Here is a 12431-nt window from a genome sequence, read left to right as displayed (position 1 = left end):
GAAAGACCCTATTTGGGCACAGACTGGCTAACCTAGTGAGGAGGGCTTTAAACTAGGTTCGACGGGGACAGGTGAGCAAAGCCCACAGGTAAGTGGGGAACACGGAGACCTGGGAGATGGGCCAGAAATAGGAGGGAGCGTGGGCCATAATGGCAGAGAGAAAGGAGGGTCAGGGCAAAACTGGGAGGCAAGATCAAATCAGTATCTTAGATGCTTATATACAAATGTGAGAAGTATAGGTAATAAGCAGGAAGAACTGGAAGTGCTAATAGATAACTACAACTATGACATTGTTGGCATCACTGAAACTTAGTGGGATAATAAACATGATTGTAATGTTGGTGTGGAGAGGTACAGCTTGCTCAGGAAGGATAGACGGGGAAAGGGGAGGAGGTGTTGCCTTATATATTAAAAATGTACACACTTGGACTGAGGTGGAGATGGACATAGGAGACAGAAGTGTTGATAGTCTCTGGGGTGACATCATGCTAGGAGTCTACTACAGGTCACCTAACCAGGTGAAAGAGATGGATGAGGCTTTTTTTAAACAACTTAACAAAATCATCCAAAGCCCAAGATTTGATGGTGATGGAGGACTTCAACTATCCAGATATATGTTGGGAAAATAACACAGCGGGGCACAGACCATCCAATAAGTTCTTGGACTGCATTGCAGACAACTTTTTATTTCAGAAGGTTGAAAAAGCTACTGGGGAGAAGCTGTTCTAGACTTGATTTTAACAAATAGGGAGGAACTCATTGAGAATTTGAAAGTAGAAGGCAGCTTGGGTGAAAGTGATTACGAAATCATAGAGTTCACAATTCTAAGGAAGGGTAGAAGGGAGTACAGCAAAATAGAGACAATAGATTTCAGGAAGGTGGATTTGATAAGCTCAGAGAGCTGATAGGTAAGGTCCCATGGGAATCAAAACTGAGGGGAAAAACAACTGAGGAGAGTTGGCAGTTTTTCAAAGGGACGCTACTAAGGGCCCAAAAGCAAGCTATTCCGCTGGGTAGGAAAGATAGAAAATGTGGCAAAAGACCACCTTGGCTTAACCATGAGATCTTGCATGATCTAAAATATAAAAAGGAGTCTCATAAAAAATGGAAACTAGGACAGATTACAAAGGATGAATATAGGCAAACAATACAGGAATGCAGGGGCAAGATTAGAAAGGCAAAGGCACAAAATGAGCTCAAACTAGCTACGGGAATAAAGGGAATGGGGCTACTATAAGGTGGGTGTATAACTGGCTGGATAAACGTATTCAGAGAGTAGGTATTAATGGTTCCCAATCCTGCTGGAAAGGTATAACAAGTGGGATTCCGCAGGGGTCTGTTTTGGGACCGTCTCTGTTCAATATCTTCATCAACGACTTGGATATTGGCATAGAAAGTACACTTATTAAGTTTGCAGATGATACCAAACTGGGAGGGATTGCAACTACTTAGGAGGATAGGGTCATAATTCAAAATGATCTGGTCAAATTGGAGAAATGGTCTGAGGTAAACAGGATGAAGTTTAACAAAGACAAATGCAAAGTGCTCCACTTAGGAAGGAACAAATCAGTTTCACACATACAGAATGGGATGAGACTGTTTAGCAAGGAGTACGGCAGGAAGGGATCTAGGGGTTATAGTGGACCACAAGCTAAATATGAGTCAACAGTGTGATGCTGTTGCAAAAAAAGCAAACGTGATTCTGGGATGCATTAACAGGTGTGTTGTGAGCAAGACACAAGAAGTCATTCTTCCGCTCTTCTCTGCACTGGTTAGGCCTCAACTGGAGTATTATGAAAGATGTGGAGAAATTGGAGAGGGTCCAGAGAAGAGCAACAAGAATGATTAAAGGTCTTGAGAACATGACCTATGAAGGAAGGCTGAAAGAATTGGGTTTGTTTAGTTTAGAAAAGAGAAGACAGAGGGGACATGATAGCAGTTTTCAGGTATCTAAAAGGGTGTCAATAAGGAGGAGGGAGAAAACTTGTTCACCTTAGCCTCTAAAGATAGAGCAAGAAGCAATGGGTTTAAACTGCAGCAAGGGAGGTTTAGGTTGGACATTAGGAAAAAGTTCCTAACTGTCAGAGTGGTTAAACACTGGAATAAACTGCTTAGGGAGGTTGTGGAATCTCCATCTCTGGAGATATTTAAGAGTAGGTTAGATAAATGTCTATCAGGGATGGTCTAGACCAGGGGTCCCCAACCCCCGGTCCGCGGCCCGGTACCGGTCCGCGGCCTCTTACAAACCGGGCCGCGAACCGACCCAGTGGACCTCCCGCAGGCGTGCCTGCGGGAGGTGTACCCGAGCCGCGGGACGAGCGCTCCCTCCGCAGTCATGCCTGCGGGAGGTCCGCTGCTCCCGGGGCTCCGGTGGACCTCCCGCAGGCATGACTGCGGACGGTTCGCTGGTCGCGCAGCTCAGCTGGACCGCCCGCAGGCACGCCTGCAGGAGGTCCACCGGAGCCAGTGGACCTCCCGCAGGCACGCCTGCGGGCGGTCCAGCTGAGCCGCGGGACGAGCGCTCCCTCCGCAGGCATGACCGGTCCCTGGTCCTGAAAAGGTTGGGGACCCCTGGTCTAGACAGTATTTGGTCCTGCCATGAGGGCAGGGGACTGGACTCGATGACCTCTTGAGGTCCCTTCCAGTCCTAGAATCTATGAGGTGGTGCATAGATGTTTGGGTGATAGTCTTTGAAAGGCTTTATACAAGCAGCACATTTTAGGATAAAAATAGATAAGAAAAAAAGTTGGTTATCTGATGCATGAAGAGAGGGAGTTTAAGCAAAGAGGAGGAAAATGGGAAAAGGTTAGAAAAGGGACTGGTCATGAGGGAGGATCACAAACAGCACAGGAGGAAATGAGAGCAAAGCTGAGATGGAGTTATGCAGAGGCTTGAAGGTGTGGATGAGCTTGAACTTCACAGAGAAAAAGAAAGTCTCTTCAGCAAGGATCTGAAGAACGTAATTGCAATCAGAGCAGCCACACAGCTAGCTGATATTAGTAGCAGTGTTCTGAACAGACTGAATGGGTCAAGACAATAAGCTGGCACGGCAGAAAGGAGGTTGCAGTAGTCAATGGGAGAGAGAACCAAAGGCTTCAGAAGGAGAAATTGATAGATTTTAGAGATCAAGTGTATGAAGCACTAATAATTTTCAAGAGCCTGAATGCAACAGAAGTTACACATTTAAAAAAGGAGTGCATTTCTGATATAGAATCACAGAATCATAGAAATGTAGGGCTAGACGGGAGGTCCTCAAGTCCAGCCCTCTGAGCTGATGCAGGACCAAATAAACCTAGACCATCATTGACAGGGAGTTGTCCAACCTGTTCTTAAAACTCCAGCAATGGGGAGGCAATAACCTCCCTTGGAAGCATGTTCCAGAGCTTAACTACTCTTAGTTACGAAGTCCTAATATCTAACCTAAATCTCCCTTGCTGCAGATTAATACCATTACTTTTTGTCCTATCTTCAGCGGACATGGAGAACAATTCATCACTGTTCTCTCTATAACAGCCCTTAAAGTATTTGAAGACAATATCAGGTCCCTTCTCAGGTCTTCTCTTCTCAAGACTAAACATGTCCACTTTTTTCAACCTTTCCCATAGGTCAGGTTTTCCAAACCATCTATCATTTCTGTTGCTCTCTACTGGACTCTCTCCAATTTGTTCATATATTTCCTATGTGTTATATCTTCTCTGTGTTCATATATTTCCATATGTTAGTCTGAATATTCTGCAAAAGTAAGAACACACTGATGCGATTAAATTTGCAAAAAAATCTCAAGGAACATATTTTGCAGACAAATCCATTACCTGTACTGGAATCTTGTAGCAATGGTGCAGCAGTAGTGCCTAAACCATGTATGAGACTTCCAAGTTCATGTAATGCACACACAAGAACATGTTGGCTTGCTGTTACGTCTGTTGTACCAATCCGAGTTTCCAAGTTACCGTCACTCATTACAACATCTGGTAACACATTAAAAACTGTGAAATCATTGCACATTAAAATAAAATAATAGTAAAATACAAAGAGACAGAATAAAGGAATGCAATGATATGGTAGCTACATTAGAAATATTCTTCTATCATTAATTGTCTCACATAAGATTTAGGATTTCCAATGGGACTTAGCTGAGACTTTCCATACCTCAATCAAGTTGCCACAGAAAAGGACATTATTTAGTTCAAGGGTAAGCAGTGGGTGGGAAGAGTAGAAAACAATCATAAAAAACACCACATTGTCAATTTAGCAGGTGACAATGAATGGTAGCAACCAAGAACCATTCTATTTTCAACTAAATCCACAGGATTGGAACGGGCCATATTTTGACATGGGATGGGTGCCAGGTTTGATTACCTTCACTATATGGCACTTTTAAAAAAGTAAGAGATGTGCAAGACAGTTAAGCCTATAAGGCAGTAAAGCTAGGAGCACATACACAGCAAAATTTAGAGTTAGTCAACTAAATTTTATTTTAGGACACTACAGATTTAACCAGCAGTAAGATATAGGACTATACACGAGTTGAGAATTGGCATTGCAAAGGCATGCTCTAGTCCCCTCACCACACCCCCAATGCTGTTGAAGTAATTGGCATAGGAACCAGGCACAGATGTTACACCATTTAAAATCTCCCTTACGCCCAGGGAATTTGCAGATGGCTAGTTGGGCCAGGTTCTGCCATTTTGGACTACCTGAGTAGTATAAAATAGCTAGAGCAGGAAAAGAGAATCTGGCCCCATTTGTATCAATTACAGTTTAAAATTTATTTGATCTTTTCTGTTTTCTGTGTTTTACTGTTAAAAGTCATTCTGCTATGTGACAAGTTTAAGAAGTTTTTTGTTTTATTTTTAATCAATAAAACTACCTGGGGGGGGAAAAAAACCCAACAAACAAAAACGTTTCTCTACATTATTATGGTAATATACCAGAAGTAGAAGTTCTATTTCTGCAGAATCTTTAGGATTAGGGTAGGCAAACAATCATTTTAGCATTGGTTTAAAAAGCAAACCTCCCTCACAAACAGATAATCTTGTTAGTCCCATACCCACAACTTTCTTCAGCCTCCAGATGGCTTGACAAATCTCTTTGGCAGCTGCAATTTGAGCTTTTTCTCCAAGAAGACCTCCTACTGTAGCTCGAAGGATAAATGAAATACAACGGCGACAGCAGATAGCATCCATCTGAGTCTGAATAGCTTTAGGGTGAGACTGAGACACTAGATCTAAAATATGGGAAAGTAAGGCAGAGAAATTCCTTTCAAGCCACTGTCCTCCTAATGTGGAGACAAATACCACATATGCCTGAAAAAGATTTGAAGAAAGTAATATTTAGAATAAAGTCATCTAGAAAATTGCCATTTACATTTACAGATCCATGTAAATGCTTAATATCGCCCTGCACTATATCAAAAACAGGGATACCACATTCTCTACAGAAATCACATTTAATCTCCTTTATAGGACAATTTTGTATATGTTCTCAGTTTTAATTTAGTAGGAAGTTCTTTTGCCTTTCTGATGTAGGTTATTTTATCTGTCAATTTAGGCAATAGTGTTTAAAAATTACTTTCAATTAACACTGTACCAGCAGCACTGAGTCTGGTCTAACAGCAAGTTAATTCAAGATGCTTGTCTATTTTATTTCATTTCAGTGTGTGAGAAGTGCCAGTTTACCCTGAACAGGCACTTGTTATGTAAAACATTGTGTTTGACCTCTCTGAACAACAGCTTCCAGCTATTTAACATTCTGCACATGAAGCCCAAATTTAATGTATGAATGCATTTTAAGAACCACAGTGTTACAAAACTATAACCCATATCCCTAAGAGAATTTTGTTTCTGCTGGCCTAGATTTAGGGAATATTTGCAACCACCAGGCAAAGCTCTTCATTTTAATGAATTTTAGTTTTTTGTCTTGCAACAGAGGACCCATACAAAGGCTACAGATGTCGCAAACAACCAAAAGAAAGAATGCAGAGCCACTTTTCAAATCTAATCACCACAAGATCATTTATCTTGCTGCATAATATAGTTCTTTACAATGCTTAACAAGTGTATGTTTTATATGCACATATTTGCCATCACCATGAAAAGTGAGCACATAAAAATGTGAGTATATATGAATGAAATTCAACAACAAGAGTTTGCAATTAATAGCATTAATTATAAAATAGCAATAACCCATGCATATTTTGCCTCATGTCTCATTATAACAACTTCCTTTCTATGCTGTAATTTGTTAAGTACTATAGTTTGTCAGTATGCAGGTTTCTCATCATTTTACCTGAGGATTCAGAGAAGAAAAACTCTAACTAAAGAGTATATTAGTTTGTACTTCTATATTGCTTTTCTTCCTCCAATCTAAAAGCACTTGGCAGATACTAATTAAGCCTCACAACACACCATTTTATTATCTCCATTTTACAGATGGGAAAACTGAGGAATAGGGCAGCTAAATGAACTTGTCCAAGGTCTCATAGTAAAACAATGGCAGATGAAATCAACTTCATCAGAATGTTTGCAAAAACAAACACCAACTACAGAAACATGGTTAACCAGAACAAATTAAGATAAAGGGAGCAATTAACTGTCTGTATTATTATAAGAACTGGACTATTTGAGGAAAGATGGGGCAAATGGGATGAATTGAAAACAATTTCTATATTTACTGTAACAACCTACTTTCACTTAAATCTGCTATATTTCCTTTCCTTTTGAATGTAAAAAAAATGTGCACAGTCAACAATTTCATTTTCATAAATTGTTAGTATGTATATCAATACCACCACTGGGATTAGAACACATCTCCCTATTCCTAATCCCACATACTAACCACTAAACCATAGCTCCTAACCTTTTAATTCTAAATATCAGATAATTTATCATCATGATTTAAAATTGTTTCAATATCTACTGTACAGCAGTTATAGTAAACTGGAGTATGGGCATCTATTCTTAAAGTTTTTTTGGTAATGGGGATTGAACAGAATCATTCAGATGTGCATGTTCAAGAGAATTTCTTTGAAATGTTCAGGATGAGTTATAACCCTCTAGATAACCACAAAACACAAATGTTTTCTTAAATCTATGTTGGATGTGAAGTCTCAATTGTTAAAGTTCTTTTTACATTTAAAAAGAGCTATTTAAAATCTTCAGGGTTACATTTTTAAACAAAGGACACAAAGATCCATATGCAAAACATGCTCACACACGTGTCTACATTCTGTTTGCACATAAAAATACAAGCCTGGGCTTGCAAAAATTTGCACACAAACTTTTTGGTATAATTTTGGGCACAAATTTAGAGGCTTATTTAATGGTACTGAAATATGGCTCTTGAAATTTGGGTGTCAGGAGAAAAAAAAATACTACCTGTGTTTAATAAACATCTGCACCATGCATTTATAACATCAGTTCTCAACTTCAAGCTCTTTCAGGCAGGAACTGTCTTATTTTATGTTTGTACGGCACTGAGTATTACGGGGCCCTGATCCCAATTTGATCTTAGTGCTATTGTAGTACAAATACTAAAGACTAGGGACTTTGTACTGAATATACTTAATGTCTAGGACTTTGGCCACACAACTCAATTTGTAGTAAGTGCTGCACAGCCAATCAAAAATATATTCCTTGAGGCATTCAAAAGCACTATGTTTAGTAAAACAAAACAGTCACATTTAAATGTAAAGACGAATTTTCCTCATAATTTTAGAAAGGCAAGACAATATTATAAATAGCTTCAATACATATGCCAGATGTCTAAAAAACATGAAGGTCAAATGAAACTACTTAAAAGTTTTTCATGGGTATTAGTAGAGATTAAGTTAGAGATGGGGACAGACTTTAAGGGAAGGATAAAAAAAACAATAGTGTAGTCGGAATGCCACAACTTAAGGAAAGTTTTCACTGGACTGTGGCAAAAATAGAATATATATTTTATGACAACAAGAACAGATATGGGAACTGTAGGATTAAGATAACATGGAGTGGCAGTGTGGTAGTAAGATGACTGACAATTTTCCTAAATTATTGTTGACAAATATATAAATACACATTGCAGCACTGTCAGACAATAACTTTAATAGCCCTCAAAATTCATCCCAAGGTATTCCAACCTCTCCTCAAACTGTAAATTATATATGATGAACTCAACTCACTTAGCAAACATATTGTGTTGAATTTGTAAGGAGGTCTGTATTTATCAGGAACATTTACTTGGCAAGTCAAAGTACAGTTTATTGTGTGTATACAAAAAACTGCTTTGTGCTCTAAAAATACTAAATATTCTTGAATACAAAACAGTTTCCAGTATTTTAAGAGTTATCCCTGAAGTGCTCCAATGTTCAATAGTTTATAATCTATACTTTTATTATTACACATTGTAAAATGCAAGTATTCTACAACTTCATAATTTATGAGCACTTTTTTATACAGAATTACTTAGGTTTTATCTTCACAAAGATATTGTACAGCTTTAACTATACTAGTCTGTGAGTAGACCAGACCTTAGTCTTGATTCACTACTTTCACATTTTAAAAAAGTGTGCTAGACTTTAAATTTAAAAGCTTTTTCAAGAAGTTTTAGTGCAATAAGCTAATCTTGTCATTATCTGAAAAAATTACTTTTAACATAGTGCGCCTTATGCTCTGGCTCCTGAATCTTCTATTTACCATCAGAAGCACCATCCCTCTTGCTGATGTCTCTGTAAATCATCACGGAGCCATGTAACAAAAACAATAAATAGGGATCAACTTCTCCCTGAATTCTACTTCCACCCCACCCCCCTTATTTCTCATGAGTTTAAGGGTTACCAAAGATCCCGTAATTTCCAAGGATCTCCTCTTAACTGATATGGTCTAAGGGTGATGTATGAGATGTGTGTGCAGGTATTAAATCCACAACCCAACTCCACAACCTGGCCATCAAAATACAACGTATAGCTTATTAACCCCTTTATATGACCCTCAGACAGGAGATCTGACAGAGGTAGTACAGCTGCCAATGTTTTGAACTGTCCCCCCCATAGTGGAGGTGACACAAGATTAAAAAGGTCCTGTCTTTGAGATGATGGGAATAGAAAATGGACTCATCTATCCAAGGCCCTCCCTTCAGAAAGGTAGGAAGCCTGGAAAGAGTGTAGTCTTTCAGATTCCTCAGGACATTCTTAGCAGCAGTTAGTGGGAATAACTGATCGAATATTGACTGAAAAATGAAAACAGCAACAGGGAAAGCAACAGGTGACTAACACCTGACAAACCTCTACCTATCTCTCAGGCACACATCACTAAAGTGCTAAGATCAGGTAATTATGACCCCACTGTTCATAACAGGCAAATGACTGCACCAAGAAGAAAGTGCCAATAAACTCTTATTGAAGGGAATGGGAGTATTGCTTGATTAAGGACCACTAAATATAGTTGTGTGAAAAATAATTCTGTTTATGATGCACAAGAAAGAATAGAACCCAGTTCACGTCCTCTAAGCAGCACTAGAGCTGCAGGGCTAGAAGTAAAATCTTATTTTTGTTACCATAGCAAACAGCAATGGCCCTGTACACCTACAACGGTCAGATGTCATGAGTAAGATGCTGCCTTTCTTACAATCACTTCTCAGAGCAGAACCACTTTTTCAACTTGAGTATGAGCCAAATTAATAGAGAAAGCAAGAGAACATTCTGAATGTTCCCTAATACTAGCACTATGAAAATGCATATTTCACTATACATCAGGAGACAGATTCCAATTTAAAATTCTTAACAACAACAACAACAAAAAAGCCACAATAACATAAAATAATGTATTCCTCAAATTTTAAATGTAAAAATTATACTTAGAGGAAAGAACTCCAAAACACTCAGTAAGTTATATTATTTGTAGCGTTAACACATACAAATTTACTCCTAACAATTTCCAAAAAATAGTAAATAGAAGGTTATATTTGGAATTCAACTAAAACACAGAGATCCCTTAGGAGATGAGTCATCAACATTCATGTAATTTTTGTTGTGTACTATTAATTTCAGTATAATTCAAGATATGGATCATACTATGGTACACTAAAATCTTATTTCATACTTATTGTCACAAACAGTAAATAAGTACACAAAACAAAACTAACAGCTTTTTAAAAATAAGCACAGCAATATTAGAAAAATAAAATATAATATAATGCAAACCTGAGTAACTCCAACTCTAATATCTCTGCTGACTGAACTGATTCCTTTCAGTATATCACCACTGGCTCGAAGAAATCCAGAACTCCCACGCAGAAAGCCTGTTCCTAGTAGTTCCATGGCTTCATCCAGAGAAATTTTGCGAACATTTTGCCGGGCGGATGCTAAACATAAATGTATTTTAAAAAATAAACAAACAAACAAACCCTCTGTAAAGGGAAGTTTTAACTTCTTTGCATCTTTAAAAAAATTGTGATGAATACCAATTAATCTTTCCCAAATACATTAGTAAATCCAAATATTGAAAGCAAAATTTCATAACAGAACCAGAATCAAAGCTCTGCGGATTCAGAGTCCTTTTGATTAATATGATCTAGAAATACATGGAAGTACTGCCATCAGGGTCTGCAAACAACAAAATCACCTTACCTTAAATTTGTCACTACAGATCACTACTGATGGTGGGAATTATTAAATACATTTATATTCTGTGTCTGATTTTATTAAAGATACACTTTGAGGCATACATGCAAAACACAAGTCAGCTAGGACTTCAAAGAGGGGGCCTTAGGAAGCGTACGTCTGAATCACTGTTTCCTTTGCTCTGCTGACGCACCTAGCCCACTGGTGCTCACCGACATGTGGCAACGTATATCAAAGCAACAAGCCTAATAATCCAAGTGTTGGCTGATCTGGGGTTGAGTGGGGTGGGTTTCTATGAAGGCTTACAGTACATGTAGGAGGGATTGGTCCTGCTTTGAGCAGGGGGTTGGACTAGATGACCTCCTGAGGTCCCTTCCAACCCTGATATTCTATGATTCTAGGCGGTTCCACACTGCAAGAGCAGCCATCTAACATTTCTCCTACAACTTTCCTTCCATTAGAAGAATTCTCATATTCATTCAAAAGAAAAATTTAATGCTAAAAGTCAAACAGCAGGCCTCCTGAGAGAGAGAGAGATGAACTGTGCTATTTAATTTCATAACAAAACAGATGGTAAAGCCAAGAGCACAAAAATTCATTCTCTCTCTCGTATACTTGATAAGAATTTTAGGGCATTAAGTGTCTTAAGATAATATTGAACTGAAAAATGAAAACAGTAACAGGGAAGAGAATAGGTGACTAACCCTGACATTTCTGACAAAAGATCTACCTATCTTTCTCAGGCACCCATCGCTAAAGTGCTAAGATTAGGTAATTATGACCACACTGTTCATAAGGGGTAAAGAAGAAAATAAGGCAAAGGTACTCATTCTACAGATAATATCTATTACAAAAGACATTAATTTTTTTGAAACTGAAAAAATATGGCAGCTTTCTTTAACTCAGTTGTTCTCTCTAACATGATATTTAGCAGTCAAATAATCCCATAAATAAGCTTGTTGAGAAGGGAAAGTGAATATATAAAAACACACAGTTCCAAAATACTGAAAGCTTCTAATTTAGTCTTAATTAAAATCATAATTTCCCTGGCTACTCTCTCCTACCCTAATTCATGACACTTAGGCCTTTTGTGAAGTCAAGAGTGTAGGTCAGAGTGTGGGATCATGTATTCAGCGCTCTATCCTGTTACATTCAGTGAGTATAGGATAAATTTAAATATTTCATTCTTCTAACATAATACATCAACAACAATCAAAAACAACAACATGATGGATGCAAAGGCAAACACAGAACACCATGAAGAACTGAATGAGGATCTATTACAACTACCTCTTGAACTGATGGGACTGATGATTAGTTTGCTTGTATACTATACCAGCTATAAATTTTATCACCTTTTCCCCATAGACCTTCCATCTGGAAAGATTCTGAGGATTTAAATGTGGATTTGTTGGAATAAACTAATAAAGCTTTAACTGTGGGGATGCTTTATTATAGGAATATTACTTAACATCATATGTGGCTCAGTGAACAGATTACAGAATCCTGCATTTGGAATCTGGGTTGAAAACACTGAAGCTACTGACACTGCCTCTTAAGTGAACCAATTCAACAATCAGCTTGCACCATACTCAGTTGAAACAGATACAGGCTCTCTAAAAAATTTCAGGTTCCATTTATATCATCTCTATTTAAAATTCCTCAAAAGTCAAGAAAAATTTTTTTTGTTCAAAACATTTTAATTCAATTATTGTTACATATAATTTAATGGGCTGGGCAACAATGAAAACCATAATGACTTGCTTTAGCTTACATACTATGGACACGCTTCCCAATAAAAGTGCTCCTCAGCTGCACTGCCATATCTAAC

The 12431-nt window shown here is 38.1% G+C and overlaps 1 protein-coding gene across 3 annotated transcripts in view; it reads right to left on the bottom strand.

Moving 5' to 3' along the window:
* The window catches only part of HEATR5A (HEAT repeat containing 5A), a 131917-nt gene that overhangs the window by 98530 nt on the left and 20956 nt on the right, over positions 1-12431 (bottom strand). For all 3 annotated transcript variants that reach the window (XM_045016018.1, XM_045016016.1, XM_045016017.1), the window contains 3 exons: positions 10181-10341; positions 5051-5306; positions 3813-3968 (listed from right to left, as the gene is read on the bottom strand). In XM_045016018.1, the coding sequence (XP_044871953.1) occupies positions 3813-3968; positions 5051-5306; positions 10181-10341 (573 nt within the window). The remainder of the gene's footprint in view (positions 1-3812; positions 3969-5050; positions 5307-10180; positions 10342-12431) is intronic.

This window comes from Mauremys mutica, chromosome 4, assembly GCF_020497125.1.
Source record: "Mauremys mutica isolate MM-2020 ecotype Southern chromosome 4, ASM2049712v1, whole genome shotgun sequence".
Taxonomy (NCBI): domain Eukaryota; kingdom Metazoa; phylum Chordata; order Testudines; family Geoemydidae; genus Mauremys; species Mauremys mutica.
This window is presented reverse-complemented; position numbering and strand designations above follow the sequence as displayed.